At 29.8% G+C, this 25,080-nt stretch overlaps 1 protein-coding gene across 2 annotated transcripts in view; it reads left to right on the top strand.

Annotated features, from left to right (window-relative positions):
• The window catches only part of Pak (serine/threonine-protein kinase PAK 3-like protein), a 36,584-nt gene that overhangs the window by 2,312 nt on the left and 9,192 nt on the right, over positions 1–25,080 (top strand). Inside the window, exons 2-4 of one of the 2 annotated variants that reach the window (XM_065514140.1) lie at positions 14,766–14,962; positions 15,033–15,187; positions 24,913–25,078. In XM_065514140.1, the coding sequence (XP_065370212.1) occupies positions 14,821–14,962; positions 15,033–15,187; positions 24,913–25,078 (463 nt within the window). In that variant the 5' untranslated portion in view covers positions 14,766–14,820. Of the gene's footprint in view, positions 1–14,763; positions 14,963–15,032; positions 15,188–24,912; positions 25,079–25,080 lie in introns of both variants that reach the window. The other variant, XM_065514132.1, reaches the window with a different exon arrangement.

Below are 25,080 nucleotides of genomic sequence, written 5' to 3'. Positions count from 1 at the left end.
TACCAACGAAAAGCTTTTAGTTTTTGTTTCTATTTGGCTTTTTCTTAAAAAACTACTCAAATAGCATTAGTTTTTCCAAAAAAAAAAATAATTAGCTAAATATTTAAAAACAAAAAATAGTTTTTAAATAATTTCTAACATGAAAAACATTCAAATACCAACTAGTGTTTGCTGTAAATGCACTATAAATGTCCTTAAATGTCTTATAGTTCACAGTATAACAAAATTGCTAATAAGGAAAGGTTCAACACTAATTTATCCTAAATATTTTAATTTTACCCAATACGCAAAATTTTAAACCTTTAACAGTCGAAACTAAATTTTATTGCAATCGATTTCCAAATTTTTTAAAACTTGTGACAAAATTTAAGGTTGATCAACAATTTTTAATTCGCATTTTGTTTGGTTTTTTAGCTAGGTTCATTGTTCAAATTTTATATATGAAAATGGCGTAAAATCACTTAATTTCATGTACATATATAACTTTTTAATCGCTTATCCAATTTTTACAATATTGATCTCATAGTAATGCTTATGTTCCCTAGTTTTAATTTATTTTCCTAAAAATGCTTTTCTTTTGAACACAGGATATTGAATAAAAAAATGTGTTCTTGAACAAGGAATAACTCAAAAAAATTATATTCCATTTTGTAATGATTTTTCTCAATTATAAACCTAGTATTTTTAACAACACATAGAAAATTCATGAGAGGATCTAAAAATAATAAATATTTAGCTAAAGTTGTATAATATTTTGAGGAATAAAAGTATTTATAATTTTAGGTATAGTTTTGTAATTATTTGTATTAAGCAAAATTTAATAACACTGTGCAACAAATGAAGATTTCGACTATAGGTTCGACTCTACTTCCAAAGAGTGATAAAACCCTATACTCAGATTGGCCAATTTCTTTTTATGGGCCTCCAAAAATTCTGAAAATCAGTGACCGGTCATAAAAAGGTGTCATCAGTTTTTGGTCAACAGCTAATTCAGACTTGGTGCTAATTCAGACCGCTTAACTATATATGCAATAATATAGCTAAGAGTTTTGATGAATTCCTTATGATTTCATTAACAATATTTAGCAAAGTTGTAGCTACGGTAAAGCTGAACAACTCTTGTAAACATATCAATGCACTCTAAATAGCTCACAAAGATTAATTTCTACCTTCAAAATTTTAGATTTTGCTATTTTTTTTTGTCGCCAATTATACTAAATACCATAATAAAATTAAATTTCATATTTAATTAATGAAAATTAGCTTTTTGAACCTCTGACACTGAATTTCATACTTTTTCCACTGGAAAGTAGAACCTTGGTTGTCTTTGTCCTACCTTATCTTGTATTACAGCACATCAATTGTATAATCTCATACAGCCGAATTCAATTTCCGTGGGTTTAATAAGATATACGTATTTGTCTGAGTCCGACTCTACTTCCAAAGGGTGATAAAACCCTATACTCAGTTTGGCCAATTTCTTTTTATGGGCCTCCAAAAATTCTGAAAAGAATTTCCTTTTACCTGTTCACCTTAGCCTCAGTAGAACGGAAATGTCTAAACATTTGATGTTGGATTTTTAATATGAGTTATAAAATTGTTTGTTTAATGTTCATGAGGTTATATTTTTTTAGAAACCTCTGAGTTGATTTCTGAATATCCTTAAAAATGTATTTTTTTAACATTATCAAAACATCTTTTTGTTTCACAATAAAGCAGATATATTAATCCCCCTTATACAATTTATGTTAATAACGCTTCTGCTATATTCATACATGTAGTATGTAGTAACCAACTATACCAACAAATGCATGAATACTTCCGTTGTGGCCCTTATACTTTTTTACTCACTCGCTACTGCAATCATTTTTGTATTTTTTTTTTGTTTTATTTTGTTAGTTTATTTTATATTTTTTTATTTCTAAATAACCTTAAGTGGGCCTATATTTCTATTCATTATATATGTTTTTTTGTGTTATTATTCATTCATTGCGTCTTTAAAAATGTAATGAAAACAAAAACGTACTTGTACTACTCAACTACCCACCCCTTCCGTGGAAATGCACTACCAAATTATGTCTAGCTTAAATTGTGTAAAAGTCCGTCCTTCCGCATGTCGTTCCTCTTGGGTCTCACAGATCAACTAAACTTAAACGACATGCACGTATAAGTACATGTGCAATGGATAAGCAAAAAATAATAATAATATTTGTTTCGCTATTTTTAAATTTATTTTAATTGTTTATTTTCCACATTATATTTTTCTTATGTTTTCGTTTTTTTTTTGTCTTCTCCATAGTTTCTTAGCACACACATATAATCTGAACTGCTTAATGTTTAAGACATAAATGTATGAAAGAAAAACAAATTCAGTGGCAGCAACAGCAACAAGAAAACAATATTTATACTCGTACATACATATTTTTATCCAAAATAGACAAACTACTACTTACTATACGTTGTTGCACTTGCCTTCTTTGCTGCGTTATACTTTAGTCCCATTTTGTCTGTCCATATTATATGACTTAGTGTCTCTTCGTCTGTCCGGCTGTCTGTCTTTATGTATGTTGTCGTCGTCTTTTCTGGTGCACCACCTCCTCTTCGATGTCGGGTAGTTTTGAATTTTTTATGTACAGAAAATATGTTGTTTTTATTATTATTATTTCATATAGTATGCACGAACATATAATCCAGCACCTTAAACTTCTTCTTTTAATCATTATTGAAGTTGAAAAGAATTAATTCATTTTTATTTTAGGATGTTCTTACTATATGTGAATTACAGAATCATGGTGAAGACTTTATACTTTATTAATACCTTTAATTTTTTGTGAATTTTACTCCATCAAACACATTTTGAAATAAGAGTTCCATGATAATGTTAAGTTTTGAAACAGTCTTGATATAAGCAAATAAATTCGGTAAATATGTAGTATGAAATATAGGAAAAGTTCCCTATGACATTGTCTGATCGGTGTTATAATTTTGCAGCACTTCAAAAAGCCAATCCCGTATATTGCTAGGACAATATTGTACTGCTTACGTATATCTTAACTCACCATTCCAAACTGGTTCCACTTATATGGAAGTGAGTGATATAAATAGTTAGTGTTAAAATATAGTCCGTCTATGGTATCCTAGTAGTATATTACATAAGTATATAGTCACAAATATTCAACAATTTTAAAGCTTGTACTTTTAATGGCAAAGAGATAAATAAAAATTTGAGAAACAAATTCTTCAGTAGGGAACTAAAACGTCAGAATTTATGCTATGTTTTTTTTTCCATATTTTATATGTTACACACTTCCACAAATAACAAAATGGGCCCACGCTACTTCAACTACTTCGTCAAACTGGGCTTTTTCCATATTTGACCCTTTTTGAGAAAACCAAAAAGAGGATAGGTTTTTTGTTCAATTTTAAAAAAAAGTAGCACTTACCCAGCAAAAACTCTACTTACTAAGTAAGTGGAGCTAAGTGATAACTACTTATTATTTGACTGAAACACTCGCTTACAAATGTAATTACATTTGTACATTGAAACTAAGAATATGTAGCTAATAGCTAACATATAAATTAATTTAATTTAATATGAACAAAAAAAAATAATGGCTTCGGTGTTAAATAATGAAAAAAAAATAATGTGCTGGCTAACGACCATTCATTACAAAATAATGTATGTAGTAACTAGTTGCCATTCACAAAATTTTTTGCTGGGTAAATTGAACATTTTTGAAAACTATACTTCTGTTAGTATTTTTTCAGTTAGTATTAATTTCATCTAACACTAAACTATTTGATTTTGGATTTTGTACGCTTGGTTTTCCCCTGTAGTAAAATTTAGTCACATACATTACAAAATCCTTTTCCAATATCCCTATTCACCTGGTCAGAATCTTAGCGACTATAATTTTCTATATTTGGCTCTAAACAAAAATTGTTTCCAAAAGACCTAAATTTTGGAAGAGTTTTCAAAATTCTAGTTTTTCAGAGGTAATGAAATGTTAGAATCGAACAAGACAATTATGTAGATAAATATAAATAATTTCCAAATCTAAAAACATTGTTTACTTTAAGGTCAAGGACTTTTAATATTGTCTTGTGATCTATTCCATTTTAAGCACAATATTCCTGCATAATTTTCTTGAATGCACTACTTTATATCAGCACTTGATTTTAATTAAAAATTTTATCAAATTAATAATATGTACTTTCAATTCTCTGTTCATTATTGTTATTATTATTTCAAATACTTAACATAGAAGACGACGCACACATGCACAAAAAAGCAAAGCAGAATAGAATAGAGCGGAGCACTTAATGTACAAGTACCGTCTTATATTTTTGCTGATTGCCTTCTTTTTTTACATTTTAGTTTATTTTCCAATGTAAATATTGTTGGTTGGGATTGTTGCAATTGTATGGAGGAGCCACCACCAACAACATTAGTTGTATGTTACACACAACAATGTTGTTATTTCTGCTGCTGCATTTTATTTGTTGTTGTTGATGTTGATGCACCTTTATATATTTTGTTTACCACAATTTTTTTTTGTTTAGTTTTATGACAGTCTAATGTATAAGTTTGTGAGTAAATGTGTTTCTTTTAGCTGCTGCTGTTGTTGTCAATGTGCTTTGTACGGATGCCTCTAGTTTCTTTTGGCCACTTGAGCACAGGTATCATCTTGTTAGATTATAATGTATACATTTTATTCATGCCCACATTTATATGTAAAAACAGCAACAAAAATATGTACTACAAAAAGAAAAAAAACACTTGCAACATTTGCATGCGTGTATGTGCATTTTTTATATACATTTTGTTTTGATTTCTTGTTTACATATGGGTATTTCCATATCATCGTACGTATCATTTGTACGCATATAGAGTGGAGTAGGAGTAACTGAAAAATTATTTGGCCTTTATGTTCCATTCAAAGGAATATTATAAGTACATTCGAAACATTATTGTCCAAAATATCGAGTGAAATATGGGTAAATATCATACGTGACATATGTGTGTTCTTTTCTTTTAACTTCTTACACTAATAAAATATATATCCTGTAAAATACATACAAATACTAAAAAACAAATATATTGTAGGTTTCAGAAAACAAGATAGATAAAACAATCAGATTCAAATTCATTTCTTCCTACATACTAATTGTGTGCTTAGTATTTGCCGCCACCTTGGCCTACTACGTACTAATTCAATTAAAAATATAATCAGTTTAAACTGTTATTTTTGCTTTTAAAAAATTGTAATAAACTCTATTCATAGAGAAATACACATAGAACGAAAACTATGGTAAGGTTTCCAGGCAGCCGCGAAGTAAAGAAAAGAAGAGCAGCTAACGTGGGTACAAAGCTATAGGTCACTTTGTGTTACCTGAATGTAGAAAGTCAGAAAAAGAGGTACAGATAGAAGTGAAAAAGAAAGAAGGAAGATGTCCGAAGAAAGAATGAGAGGAGATATTTTTTTTTTTTTAAAAAATGCGTACCGAAGAGTTGTCGGTTATTAGGTCACTCTAAAAAGATCCCAATGTCTTGTATTTTTAACCAATTACTGCTCCTTATAAAGCCATTAATGCCATCTAGCCTCATATTCGAGAGCTCTGAAAGACTATTTAGGGAACGATGTCCATGAAACTTTAAGCGTATATCTCCTAATGCCGGACAATGACAAAGAAGATGAAATATGGTATCATTCTCCTTCTCATTTTGACAACTTCTACAGAAGTCGTTGTAGGGCAAGCCAAGTCTCTTCGCATGGTTGCCAAAAGTGCAGTGTCCGGTTATGACCGCCACTACACCACTCAATTGTGAGGGTGTCAAGCCAAGAAGATATGTTGTTCGTCCACGATTCAGTCTGGTAATAGTGCATGTGGGTTCACGACCCCATCTTGTCTGTGCGAGCTCATAGTAGATGTTACTAATTTGTAGCTTACATTTCGATAACGGAATTCCACATAGGAAATCTATGTGTAGCATGGCGCCTTTTTTCGCCAAATCATCAGCAACGCAGTTGCCCGTAGTATCTCCGTGTCCCCATACCCACTTGAGTACGACTGTTGAATGTCTCGCCATCCTGTTCAAGGATGCCCGGCATTCCTGGACCAAATTAGATGTTGCGTATTCACCTGTTAGAGACTTTATTGCGGCCTGACTGTCAGTATATATACGAATATCCCTGCCAGATATCTTGTTATAACTGAGCCAGTTAGCCGCCCTTTTGATGGCTGATATTTCAGCCTGAATAATGCTACATTCATTTGGACGTCTAAAAGATAACCTAATGTCGAATTCCTGAATGTAGTCACCTGCGCCAACTCGATCTCCCTTCATAGAACCGTCTGTATAGACTGAGAGAGAGCGTTTTGCCTGAATGCAGAGGTATATGCCATTTTCCTTGCCATTAGATCCACGGGGATCCAATTCAATTTAGTAAAGAGGGACTTTGTTGCGGTCGTCCTTAGAGCTCCTGTTATCAGGATTGACATTCTTCTTAAAATCTTCTCGAATAGCATGCGAATTGAGCCTTTGTCTAGCGCCTTCCACCATACAGAAACTCAATAGAATAGTGTCGGCTTAATGACCGTATCACATAGCATAGTACCCCACTGCGTACCTATTGGCTTCTTACAGACGTACATAGCCGACAAGGCTTTTGACGTCCTTAAAATGGTATTGGTTTTGCAGGATAGTTTGCTATCCAGAATAACCCCTAAGTATTTCGCATTGTCAACATCATTTAATCGGGGAAGCGAGAAATGAGTAATCTTGTACTTTCTTGTGAACAGTACAAGTTCGACTTTGCTTGGGTTAACACTCAATCCACTGTCTATACTCCACCGACTTAATACACTGTGTGCATGTTCCAGCCGATGTGATATCGTGCCCAAGTGGATCCCTCGACGTCATCCGCGTAGGCGACAGTTTTATAACCCATGAGATCCCATTTCCTGAGCATATAGTTTATGGCCAGGTTCCAAAGAAATAGTGATAAGACGCCAATGTTTTATATTTTTTTCAGTAGTGGTTAACTTATTTATGGAATTGCCCATATGTAAATATATGTATAGGTTTTTTGTGTAGTAAACAATTTTTTTCTATACCTTATAATCTAATCCGTTCTGGTACTTGATTTTAAGTAATCTGCTGGTATTTATAACAAATATAATTTCTTAAATTTGTTAATTTGTCTTTGGTTCTTGGGGTCAGAAAATATTTAGACAATGATTAAATCAACGAAAATTAATTTTACATAGAAATTCTCAATTTCACAAGAAAATTCTCAGTTTCACATTGATATTTCCGACAGTGGTCGGCAATCATAGCCACCAAGGATCGGACATGAGGGCAATTTCATTCAAATATTGGCCGCGACTATGCTGTAGGTCCAATATTCGATCACTCTTTCCAGCATTGATACCGGCGAATTACGACTTTGAATGTGAAAAAAAAATCTAAAAACCCTGCATACACAATACGCCAAGGAATGTAAACAGAATTTTCATTCAGTGCAAACAGAAAACATTCTCAAATCCATTGTGTTCTCTTTGTGCCGGCTATTGTTCTAAATCTTTAATTTTCCATTTGTAAGAAAAAAGTTAAGTCTGGAACTTAAAGTGACAGAAAAAAATATGTTACACTTGGGTAGAAGTACTTAAATGCTGAAAATGAAAGGAATTTGTATTACAATATTTTTTTTGGCTGAAGAACAAGGGAAGAAATCTGCTCATGAATCATCGAGACACATTTATTTATTATACACATCCGTTTGCTTTATAAAATTCTTGTAGTTTTGAAACACTTGTAAATATCTTCTTATTGAATTTATAACTGTTTTGGCAATTAAATTGATTAAATTTTATTATTAATAGTAATTCAACTTAAAAACTTATTTTAATTATCAATTTTTTTTTTAAGAATTCATACATGTGTATATGAAATTATAACGAATTTCATTTATTCATATCCAACCAATACAACTCGTAAACTTTTTTAACCGTACATGCACTTACGTACTGCCATACATACTCCTCTTGTTATACATTTTAAGAGTCTAGTACATGTTTGTATTAAACTTTTATTTTATTTTTTTAAATTTTCAACTTCATAATCACCAAAGTATGATGATTCATACATTGTAAAATGTCGTTGCATGTTAGTTGGATGGTTGGTTGGTTGGTGGCTTTGCTGCTGGTGGTTGGGTAGTAGTAAAGTAGTGTTCTTCCATTCTACACAATATGGACATTTTTCTGGGTGAAATAACTTTTTTTTCTCTCTCTAAATGTGTATAAAAATGAATGAAGTACAACCAAATAGAACGTGCATCAGCATGTAAACAGTAAATAACGAACGAACGGACTACGATACCATCCATAATTGAAAATAAAATATGAATACATGTTGGGTTTTAAATATATTCCTAGTTACATTATATACTATACAAATGTATGTATATCGTCACCTAAAATGCAAAACAACGTATCATCAAAAAATTTGAAATTGATTTTATTATTGATTACGATTCACTACATCATATTACATGTGTACAAAATTGTAAACTTTTACTATCAAAAATAACCTAGTTATAACCAAAATTGAAACTAAAGTATCATCAAGTATATGATTTTCTTGAACAAAATAACGTATACGCTTTGTGTAATTAATTAATAAATCGTTTTTACCTTATTTTAGGTAGTATCCTAATTTTTTTAAAATAAATTTGTTGCAATTGAATATTTTTTGCAGGCTTAATAAAAATTTAATGAAGAAGAACCTTTTTTAGTTTAAAAAAGTAGTTGTTAGTAATTAAAATAAAAAAAAACATAATAAAATTAAAAAAGAATATATAAAATGCTTTTATTTAAAATAAAAAAATATTTTTATTTAAGTTTTTATTTTTTCATAAAAATTTATATTGATGATACGTTTTTTTGTTTCAGAAAATAACAATTCAAAAAAACGTAACCCACATAACTTAAAGTGTACTTTGAAAAAATTAGTTTTTTTTTCATAAAATATATTTCTAGAGTCATTGTAAATCAGATTTGAAAATTTTGTTTCAATATCTCAAGTAGTTTTCATTTTATATCGTTTTTTGCTTCTCCTATAAACTTATGAAAAGTGATGTTACGTTATTTTGCATTTTAGGTGACGATATATTGTAAATGATTTTTGGTTTTATTTACAAGTTTTAGTATATTTAAAGGAGACTACAAACGTTTTGGTATTCCTTTTGTAACAGATGAAAATACACTGTCATATAGGGGCTAAAATGTTGCATGTAATTTTAAAACTCCTGAAGCCATAACTAGAGAATAAAATACTGGGGACAATTACATGTGTTCATATTATTTTGAATATCATCGACGTTGGAATATCCTTTGAAGATAGACATATGGAAATGTTTATGAAATACTATAAAATATACTATTTTAACCCTTGATCTGGCACCAATTATTTTCTTAAAATAATACCACAATGTTTGGTAAATATCCCCATAAGTAATCTATGAACGCTCTTTTCGAGCAATAAATATATACTCTGTAGTATGTACCCTATTTTAAGGGCGACACTGAATCTCTGTTTGCTCATTGATGTCGGTCTGGGACTGTTGTTTGGGTCTCCAAGTTATAACCGTGTTAATGACGGCTACCATATTGAGCGGCAGCCTGGTCTGCGTCTGACTCCTAGTGAAACATCTTATGAAGATTCAAATGATGTTATGCCTCAATTTGTTGGTGTAAGTAGAATAAATTCCCGTATGAGATCTCATAGCTGTGGAGTTCTTCAGAGGTTCGTATTAGATTCCGAATTCCTTTTTATGTCTACAAAGACTATATCTAAATAGTGTAAAATAAGCCATCCCAACGAGTCTCGTAAAGTCTTCGACACCTTCAATCGACCTTGCCTAGCAAGATCAGAAATTTTATAAAATCAATCAGGCCAATCCACCCTCATATCTCTTATCGTTGTATACACGATTACTAATCTGGTCTTAAATTTCAAACTTCTCTAAGCTACATGACGAGACATTCTTCTGTTGGACTCTTCTGAATACCGATAAATCAAAATCTAACCGAAAATTTAATTGTACATTAATTAGCCGTGATGGGAGCCTCACTATTAGATGATGAGGTGGATTGATTAGTTGGTATACCGATCTCATAGTGCAAACGATGGTTCTAGAATGAACTCTATAATTGCGCGCAATCCAGATCGCAAGTGCTACGCCATATGACTGCCTCAGAACCACATTATAACTGTCGCAGAACCCCAACATATATGAAGATTGAATCTCCCATATAACGATTTCTGCAGAAGTTGACATGAACAAGAAAAGGATGAGACTGTGAAGCATTTCCTATGCCACATTCTGGGCGAATTCTACCTGCACGACCTGACGGATATGTCGGGGATGGACGTTAGAAGGCTGGATGCCTCCATACGTGCAACAGGATGGTTTGGATAGTAATTGAAATTATCGGTTATGTGGAATCCTTTCTACACAGGTATAATAAAGAGATCCATGACGACCCATATATCTCACTCTCAAGAGCTGGTTTTTATCTAACCTTCTTCGGAGTCCTTCAATCGGGGTCAACCAAATATTCTATATCATTCGTTTATAAATTTATACATTTTTTTCTTGAATTTGGGAAAAAGACGAGAAAGAAAATCATTAGATATTAAAGAACAACTTTCTGGTTTAACAAAAACAATATTTTAATAATTCTCGTTATTTCAATATAATAAGTAATTCTTTATTAATTTTGATTTATTTTTTTGTTTTTAAACCTTCACAATATGTTTCTAGTATGTACATTAAGCGGGCATTCAACTAACACTCACTGTTAAACACATGCCCATTTTAAAAATTTGTTCACAAATATTTGTCATATTAAAGTCGAAATATTGTGGAAGAGGGCACGTTATTCATTCATTACAACCGTATACAGAACTTTTACAAACTTAAACTTGTCTATAAAATTCAATTTCCTTATCATTTTTTCGCTTTCATTAAAAATATAATTTTTTTTATATTTTTCTCTTTCGTATAAAAGTTCTTAAAGTACTATTATTAATTGTTTGTATTTTATTCTTGTACCTCTACTTAAAAACAAACACACATCTTTGAATATAATTTATAGATTTTTTGAATATATTTTTTTTTTTTTTGATTTTCATATTGTGAATACACTATAAGAGTGGATTACGATATGAGGGTAGTTAATAAATTGTATAAACTCCTAGATTTTTTATCTCAAAGCGAATAGGAGGCTACAAAGAGGCTTTCGAACTTTGACTTTTTTTTACATATTCCGTGTAACTATCCTAGAATACAGGGTCTCAGGCAAAAATGGCTAGGGTAAATATTCCATGATGAACTGGGGGATATAGCTAGATATGATCTAGGAAATCTATTATTCTTAATCAGAGGAATAAGCCGGCTATTTTAGGTAACGGGACTGTGTGAATACCTATATAAATACTTATTTTCTGTCATTAATAAACCCTTCAGCTTCGTGAGAAGGGTTTATATAAGTTTGTCATTCCGTTTGTTATTTCAACATTTGTCATTTCCGACCCTATAAAGTATATATTCTGGATCCTTATAGATAACGGAATCGATTAAGCCATGTCCGCCTGTCTGTTGTAATCAACTTTCCGAATCCCCCAAGTAACTTACATACACGATTCATACATCAATATATCCGGAATTCTTCCGGCTCGGTTGCTATTTTAAATCGAGAAAATCAGTCTACAAGTGGCTGAGATATAAGGAAAAAACCAGGACAACCTCGATTTTTGACCTATTTTTAAGTAAGTTGGAACTACAATGTTTCAAAGTCGGAAAAAACCATTCCATTGAGCTGCCATACAATCAGGAATGGAATGTAAAATTTGCATGAATGGTTTTTTGATATTGTTTTCCTCCCAGTGCAAAATGAAATGCATTTTACGGTTACTGCTAATATATGCTAAGACCCACCGACTAATTGTAAAAAAGCATACGATCCTATTCGAATATCGCTTTTGTGATGACATCATCAGTCGACCTATTTCCCCAGACATATGCTACAAAAAAGGTATTAACTGAGGGATTAAGAATATTTATGTTAAACTCTAGATTCAACATAGTAATTTCAAGATAACGTAGTAATTTCAGGATAAATATTTATGTTAAACTCTAGATTCAACGTAATAATTTCAAGATTATCATGTTTTGGCTTTATGCATCTTCTCTTAACGTTGTGAAAGAGAAGAACCACACTTCGTGTTCTTAGGCTAAAATTCCACGAGCACTTCCTAAAGTTTAAAATGTTTTTCTTAATTGAAATGAAAAAACTGACTGTGTGCCACAACTTGCCAAGAGCTGAGTTCATGTTGATATCCATCAAATTAAATATACATCTTTTACGTTTTTTCCAAACTGCTGATTAATTGTTTCAGCTGAATGATTCTGTGATCTTTGGGGACTGCAAAGGGAGTCATCATCCGGGAAGCGCAAATAATTGATACTACATCTAGATATTATGGACGTCTAATATTAGTTTAAGCAAACATTATGCAAAGTATTTTTTTAATGTGATGTTTTGGAACTCACCCCAACTCTTTCAACAGCTCACATAAAGATTGATCTCATTGTGGTACCAGCAGGTCGATCAATTCCAACATGAAATGCCAACCAGATTCTCTGATGAATAAAACGATACGCCTTGATAGATCTACCAGACATGAAATATAGAGGTCTCCTAGTAACTCGTTCCATCACATTATCCAAAGCTTTTCATTGACAAAGCATTTTCTTTGCCGTCAAATGCTCAAAGTGCATTTTTCTTTTCGTCGATTTATTTTCAAAACACCCTCGTATATTATTTGCCGGCTACATAATTATTATTATTATTATCAAACGGCAGCATTATAATAGAGACAGTGACGACAAACATTCTATTCCACTACATTCATCCAACCCATCTATCACTCGTACATGAATTCAAATCTGACTGTGTACAAACATATATATGACTGTGATGATGTTCGTGTTCGAAAGTGTCGATGTGTGTGTTTAGTTTTCAATACTCGTATGGGATTTGTAGTGAGAGTGTGGCAGTGACATCAAAAATTAATATTAAAATCTAATTTTGAGGAGGTGGTGAACAACAAGATTCGCTTTTTTGAACAAATTAAGCTGAATAGTTCATGTTAAATTAAATAATTCAATTGAAGTCGAAGATAAAAGCAAAAATAAGTTGTAAAGTACTTGATGTTTTTATTTTTTCTGTTTCTCAATTAAATTTTAAAGTGTATGTGTTGTTTTTAAAATTTGTAATCAAAATTAATGGTTCATTATGTCTGATTATGATGGCACGGATTAATGGATTTGATAAACCATTATTTGGATATTGCGATTGGAAAAAGTGGAAATAAATGGTGTGGAAGATAAATACAATTTTTTTTATATAGTTTTTAACTGTTTGAAAGTACACAGTAGTCTATTCGCGATAAAGTGTTGCTGCAAAAATATCCCGGCCTAAATACACATGATTGTTTTTAGTAATTTTCTTAAAAATCTTTTCAACTATTTAATTCAAATCTGGTTTTATTTTTCCTGTTTTTTCTATTAAAATTGATTTACCGAAAAAATAATTGCGCGCAAAAAAATTTCTGTAGAGTATTCAAATAAAGGACTTTTTCAGAAAACCGTTTTTCGGGTTATTCGAAAAATTGCATTTTGTAAAAACCCGATTTAGAATACGGTTTTATATTGTTTAATTAAACTGACCACCAATGAGCAGGAAAATGTGCCCACGAAGGTTATTCTTAATAAAATTGCTCGTTAAATGAAAATACTTTATGTCGTAATCAATTGGAATCGGTCTTGGAAGCATAAAATATAAATTGTATTTCACAAACAGGCTATTTTCGGATATTTATTACTTTTAATCAGCCCGATAGATTTTCGATATGAAAATATTGTCAAAAAGTACAATAATTTAAAATTTAAAAGTTCTTAATTATAAATGGCGGTAATAACTGGCATGCCGAATTATTCGAAAATATAAAATATTCGAAACCGGAAAAAACCGGTTTCGATTTTTGAATACTCTTTACCACTGTCTGTACAATACACCCTATGTTAGCTATAGTTGGCCTATATTTTCTTGGTTTGTTTTTGTTTTCTCACTAAATAAAACCAAAGTATCTTTATCAACCAAATATTATTGTTCTGAATAATATTTTATGCACACACACTCTAATTGTTTAATTATTAGTAATAAGACTTTTCTTTGCAGTGTTTGTTGTTTTTTTTTCTTCCTCTGATTTTTATTGTTTTTATTCCCTATCTAACCCCAAAAGAGTATAAGATTTCAGGGGCGCAGCTGATAGAGAAAAACAATGTACATACATTCATGCATACGTACAAATATATTTATGAATGTATGTAGGCATACAAATAAGAATAAAAAGAAAAATAAATAAACACCATGACTATTGTATAATATAAAAAATAAATGAAATTTTGTTTAACCATAAACATTGATGACACAAACATTTAAGCGAAAAGGAAAAAATAAATAAAATTAAAAAACATACAGATAACACACAATTAGTAAATTGTTGTTCGCAAATTTGTATATGTATTATTAATTCCATGTTAAAATTGTTCACGCATTAACAACAAATATTTATTAATAATTTTCCAAAGAATTTCATTCATTAAATTTATTCTTTAATTCTTTTGTTTCAGCTCCAATATTTATTAAAAATTTAACACTATACTACCGCCATACAATATACGCAAAATGTCCAGTGAAGAGGATAAACCGCCAGCTCCACCTGTTCGCCTGACCAGCAACAGAGGCGGTGATCGTGTTGGTGGCAGCTTGGGCTCAGTAACAGGTTCAGGCGATGGTCCACCAGTGGATATGAGGCCTCTACCTAAAGGTTTTTTTATTATATTGTTATTCAGCTAAAACAAATTTGATTTATTTGTTTTTCTATCCTCTCCCTTTAGAACCCGATGATCCTGATCGTAAAAAGAAAACATTGAAGAATAAAATAAAAGGTTCCAAACCATCACATCAAGATTCTAAACCCAACATTTCGTATCCTACAAATTTCGAGCACACAGTTCATGTAGGTTTTGATGCTGTTACGGGAGAATTTACGGTAAGTTTTCTATTTATAATTTAATTATGACAGCGTTCATATTGGTGTACTCATCTACTATTAAGTTGTATTATTGCATTGGAATGTTTTTTACGGTTTTTTCCCCTCCCATATTATTGGAATTGTGAATTTTTTTTTTTTGAAAATCCCATGCAATGAAAAAAATAATGTAGGGTATTATGTTCCTGTTTTTGTATTGAGTAAAATAAAGTGTTTTAAATAAGTTTCACTTCAGTCATGCTGCAAATTAATTCATTCATCTAAATTTGTCATTTGTATATGTACGAATTTAGTTTGTGATGTAACATTAGCAATTTCATTTTAAATCGGCATTCGATTCATATTTTTCGTTAGGGCCTGAATCAGAAACACGACTAGAAAACAATGGTAAAACTGTTGTATGGAAATCACTGAGTTTTTAAATAATTTTTGAGTGTTTTTCATACAAAAATTTGAGAATTGTTTCCCGATTGTGTTACTGAATTAATTTCATACAATCAAACTTTTGTATGAAATTACTCAGTTTTCAAATAATTTTTATATAAATATTTGTAAATTGTTTTCCGGTTGTGTTTCTGGATCAGGCCTTTAATTTATTCAATCATTTTCCTATGAATTTTGTATAAGAATTTATTCTATAAGTAATTTATTAAAAATATTCATATAACTGCACTTTATTGCAATATTTGTGTGCACTCTATGCTTTTCCAAAAAAAATACTCACTGTGCCTACACTTATTGAAGGAGTGTATTTAAACATATATTCGTTGTTGAATGATTTTTCCTTTTACTTAAAAAAACACTCTGAATCTTTAATACAGTTTTTAAGATTATCAGGTACATAGACAATAACTAGATAGGTAACTGAGAGCCAAAAACCTAAGTCTGTTGTCAAAAACCTAATTCATGATAATGTATTGCATGTATTTTGTTATTGTATCACCCGTTTGTGAAAAGAGAGTCATTTTTCAATATACATATATTACTCTCTCCTTCCGTTCTATGTGTTTATTCTATGATCAGGTAGCTTGTGATAGAAATCATTCGAAAACATAAATTGATTTTGGTCATTTTTTTTAAATATTTTTTTAATTTGTTTTATAAATTTGGATTAAATTCAAATTTAATTATTTAATTTAAGCACATAGACAAACACAACCGGTACTTCGTCGTAGCGATGTTGACTAACATCACCACAAGATACTGCTTATCAAATTAGCGATATTGTCAAAATATATTGCTAAATAATCATCATACTGCTCAGAATTTACAATATTTCGGTTTGAAATCATGTAAATATATCAGAGGGATATTAAACCTTCTTCCACACGTCAATGAGGGATCTGTAATGACTATATACGTGAACAGTCTGGAGGCACTTAATGCTCTCTAATGTCATTTAATACATTCCCGCTTAGTGGAAGACTGTAGGAGAGCTCTCGAGAAGTTATTGGTACACTACTCAATAAGATTGTGTTGGGTACCGGGGCACTGTGATATACAGGGAAATGAGGTAGCTGATAAACTGGCCAGACATGGTTCTGATGTAGATCATGGTACTAGGGAACGGGGTAAAACCTCCTATTTGTCACTACTACAGGCTAATAATTGAAAGATTCCGTGACTCCACCGTCCAATCCTGAAGCAATAGGACTGATTGCAAAGTGTCCAGGGCCATTTGGCCAACACTGAATGCAAATGCAACCAAAACATTCATCATAATCTCAGGATTCTAGAAGGAGTGGTAACCGGTCATTGCTCAATTGGGGCCTTCAAAGGTAAATGCGATAACGGCACACAGGATTTCCAAATCCGTAACAAAATCTTCATTTTTCTTTCCCTGTGCGGATTTGGACTCTTTTTGTTACTGAATTGAAATAAGCAGTAAACCAGTGCCAGAAAAAGTTCTGTTTCGCTCGCTTAATGCCAAAATAGCTAGTGGTTGCATCATCATCAATTTATTTTCATCATAAAATTTCTATTGTTGCTTATTGTTTAAAATTACTTTGGGCGAAATGTGCTAGAACAACACTCCAAGTCTCAACAATCTTAGAGCATTATATTGGTCAACTAAGAAAATTTTTTGTAATATATGCCACAAAGTGTGGGGAGGGTATGCATTTCAATTCAGCCAAAAATATTTGTGCTCAGACCCACCTAAAAGTACCTATGTTAATTGTTTTTGTTCACTATTAAAGCAGAAATGTCTTCATTGGGGATTTTAGCAGAAGGACCATCTTAGAATTCAGGAGTACTTCTGACAAAATAATGTCGGGAGTGATCAACAAAACTATAATTATATATGTACACATGGTTCATATTTTAAAGTCCTCTAAAGTTTGAAAAATAAATTGCAAATGAACAAACGAAGACGGTAGATTTAGAAAATTTTATTTTCTATAAGTTGTGTAATAATTGTTATTTTCACACACTTCAAGTTTACTTCAGCAAGTCTAGAGTTTATAGAAGAGAAGGAAGAAAAAGAGAAAAATCTTTACAATCTCCTATCCACTCTCATCTACAAACTGAAGACTTGCGCAAGTAAACTTGACGTGCGTGAACCAGCTCTAATTGTAAACTTTAGATGTATATAAAATATGAATCATATATTTTTAATTGAAATTGAGAACATTTTACAAAATTCTAAATAAAATTGAGAAAAATTCAATTGTAATTAAGAATATCAATTGAAATACAGATTGAGAAAAATTCAATTTCATGTGGAGAGTTTGAAAAAAAAATGTTGTGGCTTTGCCCATATAGAGAATATTCAAACAAATTAGCAAACTAATGTTGCAAATGTCTTAGCATTTGTTATACGTCTTAATTCTTAAAGTACACACCCAATTTCATTGTAAAAAAATAAATTAAAAATATATTTTCATAAAATTTAGCCGTATTTAAAAAGATTTAGATTCTTTATCTACTATTGTAATTCTGGAGATGCTTATACATATATATTTCATAATTAAATTATTCTAAAATCAAATTTTCTCACCAGTTCCGACATGTTTGTATCGAAATTATCAATTTATTCGAATCCTTGCATTTAAATGTAATTTTTTTTTCTCATTAAAAATCTTATTCTTTCAAATACACTTTAAATACACATTGTACATTGTGTATGCATTTAACAAAAGTTTACTTACGCATAAAGAATATTATATTGTACTCTTGTTCTGTTCTGTATATGTACCCGTATGCTCCCCCCCACCGTATTTAACTGAAAATCTTTTGTTAATGTATCAACTGTGCTTTAAGGCTTATTTTTTATGTTACGATTCATTTGCATTCGCATTAAACTAACTGCCTTTTACTGAATAAAACAAAAGAATACTCCTTACATTATAAATGGAAAAAAATAAAAACAACAACTTTTTTTATTTAAAATTAATTCAACAAAAAACATTTACAACAAAAATAAAATACATGCCACCAAACAAACCTTAAACAAATACATAAAAAAGACAAGGATATTTCTTTGTTGTTATTTGTATATTATTTTTACTTTTTTTTCTTTCTTGTTTTTTCCAACAATTTTTCTCTACTATATTTAAAAAAAAAATAATAATAAAAAATAACTAAAAACAAATATTTAAGCTGCCAATGAAAGTAAGTATTTGGTACTTGTTTTACTACTCTCTTTTATTATATCCTTTCCGAATTGTTTTCTATTCCTTCTCTCATCACATACAAAACATTCATATGTACATTTATTTACTACAATTATTTACTTCTATAAATAATTTTATAAAATACATACATTCATGTGTAATGTAATGACTTAAATAGTACTTCATTTATAACATTTTTCAATAATAAATGAATTTTTTGTTGTATAAATTTTCATAGTACATATTACGTTAAAATTTGTTTTACTTTTTTACCTTTCCCTCACTTACACACATTCACTCCCACGAAAACACTCCACTACATTTACTCTCTCACACATACACTGGCTAATTTATAAAACTTTTTCAAAAGGATTTCATTCTTTAAAGTTTTATAGCAACAGCAACACAAATTGTTATAAAACTTTATTATGTTTTTCTCTTTTGCAAATAAGTTTTATAATGATGGCAGTTAGCTTTTGAAATGTGCTTATTAGGTCTAAATGCTTTTTTTTATTAACTATGTAGTATGTGTGTATATATAAATTATATTGTTTTATAATTTTAAATTTAAAAAACAAGGAAAGTCATTTAGAAATGTTTGAGTTATTAAAGTATTAGTTCTGTTCCCGTACTTTATTTTAATCAGAATCATTATTTAATAATTCTAGCTGGATTTGTTAGATAGTGCGTTATCTATTTTAATAAATTGAATTAGTTATTTCTTGAAAATATACAGCCCTGCCACATATTTTGTTCGGAATGGTTTCAATTCAGAAATTTTTTATTCTGATCGATTTCGCTTTAGGTTCTTCAGATTCCGTGTATTAAATCCAAAAATATTTAATAATTCTGTATTTCTGGTTTTAATTTTAAATTGTTTTTTATAACGAAATTTAAATTTCGAAAATACGAAAAAAACGTATCGTTTTACTTTTTCTGAAGAAGCCAATTACTGAATTAATTACACTTTCGATCGGAAAGGAATTCTGTAACAGGCCTGATAATGATTTTCTGAGAGCCTAGTTCTAATAGAGCAAACACACTTAGCGGATTTAGTATCCATGGACCGTTACATTTGATGTCAAACATACACATTATTTTGTTTTTAAATATATGGATTCGATAGAGGTGAAAATGTGTATATAGTCTAGGGTTCATACGCGGGAAAAATTTTCCGGGAATTCCTAGGAATATTTTTTAAGAAATGAATTGAATTTCTTTATACGTTTTCTTCAGAAATTCACAATATTCTGATTTATTATGATGGCCATGTTTATTGCTCAAATGATTACATTATAACAATCCTTTTTTTCGGCCCTAGCAACAGATAGTACGTTGGCAGAAAAGCATTATGGTTCAAATAAACGAATTTTTGTCACTCAACTAATATTTTTCAGCCACAGCAGATCAATCTGGTCATTAAGAATGACTCAAATTTAAATTGTATGTTCTTAAAGGAATTATTAGTGCTCCTAACATTACAACTTCTTAAACCTTTAGAAGTGTTGGACCAACATTGTTCAACCAAATAGAGTTATTTTATACATCTTTTAAAACACTGGCAAAATTCTAAGACTACTTATTCGAAAAAAAATTATGGTTTTTGTTGCAATTTAGTATTAAAAAATTCCCGGAAATGAAGATCTTTTTTAATTTCCTCCCGGGAAATGAAAAAGCCCGGGAAATTAGGAACCCTAATATCGTTACACATTTTTATTATTGCGGATTTTTTTTTTTATTCTAAAAAAATACGATAAAGTTTTCCTACAAATTTTACCAACTAAAAATTTCAAATAGGTTAAATCCCAGAATAATTTCACATCAATGAAACTGGCTTATACTAGCAAAAAATTTCTAAATTAGCTAAATTTAATAAATGACGTTTACACTTTGACAACTAAGTTTCGAAAAGTCGTTGGTCAAAGTAGAAATTTCCCAAAAAAAAATATGTTGAAACTAAAAATTTTACATTCATTATAGTACTATTTACGATTGTATATGCACAATCATAAATTACGTAAATATACGTCGTTTAAGCTACTTCACGATAATGTTCCCGAAATGCAAACGAAGTATGAGCACCTCAAAAATTTTAATGAAAGTGAAAGTTTAAATACATTCATAATAATGTAAATAGCAATCTACATAGTTATCGTAATATTTTTACATCTTTCACAATGAAATCGCTGACACGTTTTATAATTCTCAAATTTTGAGAAAAACTACAAATCATAATTATCGATTTTTTTGAAAATGGTCATATATTAGTAACTTCTGTTACGATTTCCATATAATAAATATGTTGATTCTTTAGTTACTGTTTTTATTCCTAATTGGCAATTGTTAACAAAATTAAATATGGATACACTGGTTAATAAATTTTTGTATCCTAAATTCAAATCTGTTATATAAAATGGGCATATAATTTCCGTTTTCGAAAATCGTAAATCGCGATTATATCTATATTTAGTCACATTAAGAGCTAGTTTCTTACTTGCCAGTTAAACTCAGCTTAACACGCTGTTATATTAAACCTGAAACATATTTTGCCGGTATTTAACCAATGATTGTGTTTCTCACTAGTGGATTAATTTTGTTAGCATTGCCGTATTTTTCAATCAAATCACATGTTTATTCCTTAAAATGTTTCATATACATAAATATGGCAATACTTTAAATATTATAAGAAAAAGCTTAACTTTTTTTGTAAATTTTAACTTTGTAAAAGAAATGGTGAACATACACAGAAAAAAGAAATTCATAATTGGAATGGATTTTGTAATAAATATTATTAATCGAACTTGACTTTTTTTCCCAAACTATTTTCATTCAGAATAAGAACATGTTCATAAATATTATAAAATTGTACATGACGGATTTTTTTGCTTTTTTTACGTAAATTGTATGGTATTTTATAATAAATTGCATTATAATTGTATTATCTAATGAATTATTTAAAAAAAAATTGCATAATAGCCATATATTGGCCAATATATTGAGATGAATTATAAATATCTGAAACTTAAAAAATATCATTAATCATAATAAAACATTAATAAACATTAAAGCATTTCATCCTTTTAACAAAATTTAGTGAATTTCACGCATTTTTTCTCATTTTGTAGCTGAAAATCATAAAAAAATAAAAAAATTTCCAAAGGAAAATTTCTAACATATTTGAACAACATAAAAATATAAATGAAATTGAAATAATATTTTTCAAGCCTTCTAGATTTTTTTTTTTGAAAACATAAAATATGAACAAAATCATAATATTTATGTTGAAACTTTTTTCTGTGTAGATATTGATGTTAATAAATCATATCTTATTTAATTTATTATTTTTTTTTTAACTAAATAACATATAAACTTTTAAGACAATTTCATGTTTTCATCTGCATTATGTTAAGCCTCAAGCGTAGAATTCAGAAATATTTTGCCATCAATCGTTTTTATATAATTCGACAAAACGTTCCAAAATAATTATTTAATAATTATTATTAAGCGATAATTGCAAAGACAAATAACATATCGCAATTGATTTAGAATTCTTTCTGAATTTTGGCATTCAAACTAGATTTTCCAAAAAACCGAAGAATTTCAAAACCGCGGTTTCGGTTTTAAAAAATTTAAAACCGATCGGTTTCGGTTTTATTTCGGTTTTGATATACATAATTTGTTATAGAAACAAAATCAGTTGATAATATAATATAGGAAATGCTATACAAATTTAAAATTTAAATTTGACTAGTAAAGGATATAATCAAGAAATAATCAAGAATAGGAAACTCAATGGTATTATGACACCAAAAAAGGAGAACTAAACCAAACTAAGGAGTAATTTTTTGTTCTTCAAAATGGTACCCATGGATCTGAATGAGTTAGAATTTACAAAAGGAGACTTTAGTGGTACCTTTCTTTAGCAGTTTCTATAAGAGACATCTTTTCCTGAATTAATATTGAAGTCATAGATTCTTCTCTGAACTGCAGCATTCGAATTATGCAGTGTATCGAAAGTTGGTAAATGATGTCGCTATTTATCTACAAAACATTATTTTTGTGAGCTGTCAATCCAATCCGAATCATTATCATTTTGTTTTCTGTCATTCCGTTTGTAATTTCTACATTTTTCATTTGCGTCTCCATAAAGTGTATATATTCAGGGTCGTTATAGGTAGCAGAGCCGATATAGTCTGTATGTTGATATGAACTTTCAGAAGACCCAAAATAACTTACATACATGATCGATATATCAATATATCCACAATAGTGGATCTCGGCTGAGATATATAGCCCTTTTTCCCCCTTTTTTCATTTTTCCTATTCAAATTCAATGGAATTTTTTATTCATAATTGGGCTGATGAACAAAAAACACGAATTTTTACTTATTTTTTAACCATATTTTTTCAAAAAAAAAATTTCAAATCTTTATCTTAAAGTATAATTGTTTTATAACAAAATATGTATTTTTGATTTTTTTCTTAAATGCCTAAATTTTGAAGATTTTAAAAATTCCTGCGCTACTATATTATATTCCGGAGTCCTGGACCAGATGTACTGCTGCCTTCATCCCTAACGAAAGGAGTTTTTTCCTCTTGAAAACCATGGAAAGGATAATCGGTTTTCACTTACGTTCATAGGATACCGCCAATAAGTACCCCGCTTATTTTCAGGATCAAATAACTATTGAAAAAATAAGACAATAAGAAGCATTTATTAACTTTATATTTCTTAACGACGTTTCCATTAATTATTCTAAATTCTATTCAATTCCGTTGATTTGAGTATAAATACTTTATTAAATATATTGTATAATTGCTGCAAACTTGTTCAGGTTATTCATTTAATATTAACGAAAACGGAAATAGGATAATTTTGAAATTATGATAATAAATTTATCACCACGGCAACCAAAAATATGCTCTAAAAAAAAAGTGTTATATGCGCATAAAATATGCATTTAAAAACGAAAATTATGCTCTTAAAATTCTCATCCATTGTTTCGTCTATCGATATCCATTCTGAACATGTTTTGATATATCTTTAATTTAATTTTAGTGGTAAACTGTTAATGCCCAACCATAACTGTCTCAATCAATCTTAAGTTTTTTTAAATGTATCCAATATTTTGTTAAAGTACAATTTTAAAATTGTTTCGTATTTTTTACTATTTGTTAAATAAATACTAACTCATATGGTTATACGATGCACAGCAAAAAATATGATATTTCATAAAAAATATTTTTACCTCTATTATAGATAGTTTTTCAAGCACTTTTGTATGAGATCAAATAGATATACATATACTGTGTGTACAACCAAGAGTAGTTAAACTCTTTTTTAAGGGCGTGATTCAGAAACACGAAAGGAAAACCATTTTAAAATTTTTGTATGAAAATCCTCACTTTTCAAATAATTTTTGAGTGTTTTTCATACAAAACTTTTAAAATTGTTTTCCGGTCATGTTTCTGAATCAGGCTCTACTAAGTATTTTTTTTAACAAAATACATCAGCCAAAACTCATAAATTTAAGAATCAAAACATAAAATATTATTTGCACCGTATTACTGATGTTAATAGTTCTATTATCTTTAATTCGATGTTTATGGTATAAGTGTCAGATAGATATTTTGGCATCGATATTATTGATATTTTAGTATTTTGTTTTGAATTGTGTTGACGACAACTCTTTTTGTTTTGCCATTTTATTATTTAATAAAAACGTATACATCTATAATTATTTTTGAAATATAATTTCATATGCATATATTTTATGTCATTAACACACTGTGCATTGTAATACATATTTATTATTATTATTGATGTGGATTCCATAAATGGTTATAGAAAGTACATGTGTATGTAAAAAACATAGTAGTATTTATATATTTATTTGTTTACATTATTTATCTATACATAGGTGTAGTTTTATAATAAGCTTTCTGTTAGAGCAAGCGTGCGAGCGGATATCATACTCGTATTGTAACAATGAAGCTCCTCTTCGATCATTTTATATTTATTTCCAAAGAATTTTGTAAACATGTCTTTGAAGTCTGCCATATTGATGGATTGCATTAAACATACGTGTGTACTTTTGTAAATCTTTATAGGGTATGCCAGAGGCCTGGGCACGTTTGCTTATGAATTCAAACATAAGCAAACAGGAGCAAAAGAAAAATCCGCAAGCTGTATTAGATGTGCTCAAATGGTTTGACAACACAACCAAACAGAGGCCAAGTTCCAAATACATGACAAATGCCATAACAACACATTCGGGT

This window comes from Calliphora vicina, chromosome 1, assembly GCF_958450345.1.
Source record: "Calliphora vicina chromosome 1, idCalVici1.1, whole genome shotgun sequence".
Classification (NCBI taxonomy): domain Eukaryota; kingdom Metazoa; phylum Arthropoda; class Insecta; order Diptera; family Calliphoridae; genus Calliphora; species Calliphora vicina.
Note: the sequence above shows the minus strand (reverse complement) of the source record. Positions and strands in the feature narration are given on the sequence as shown.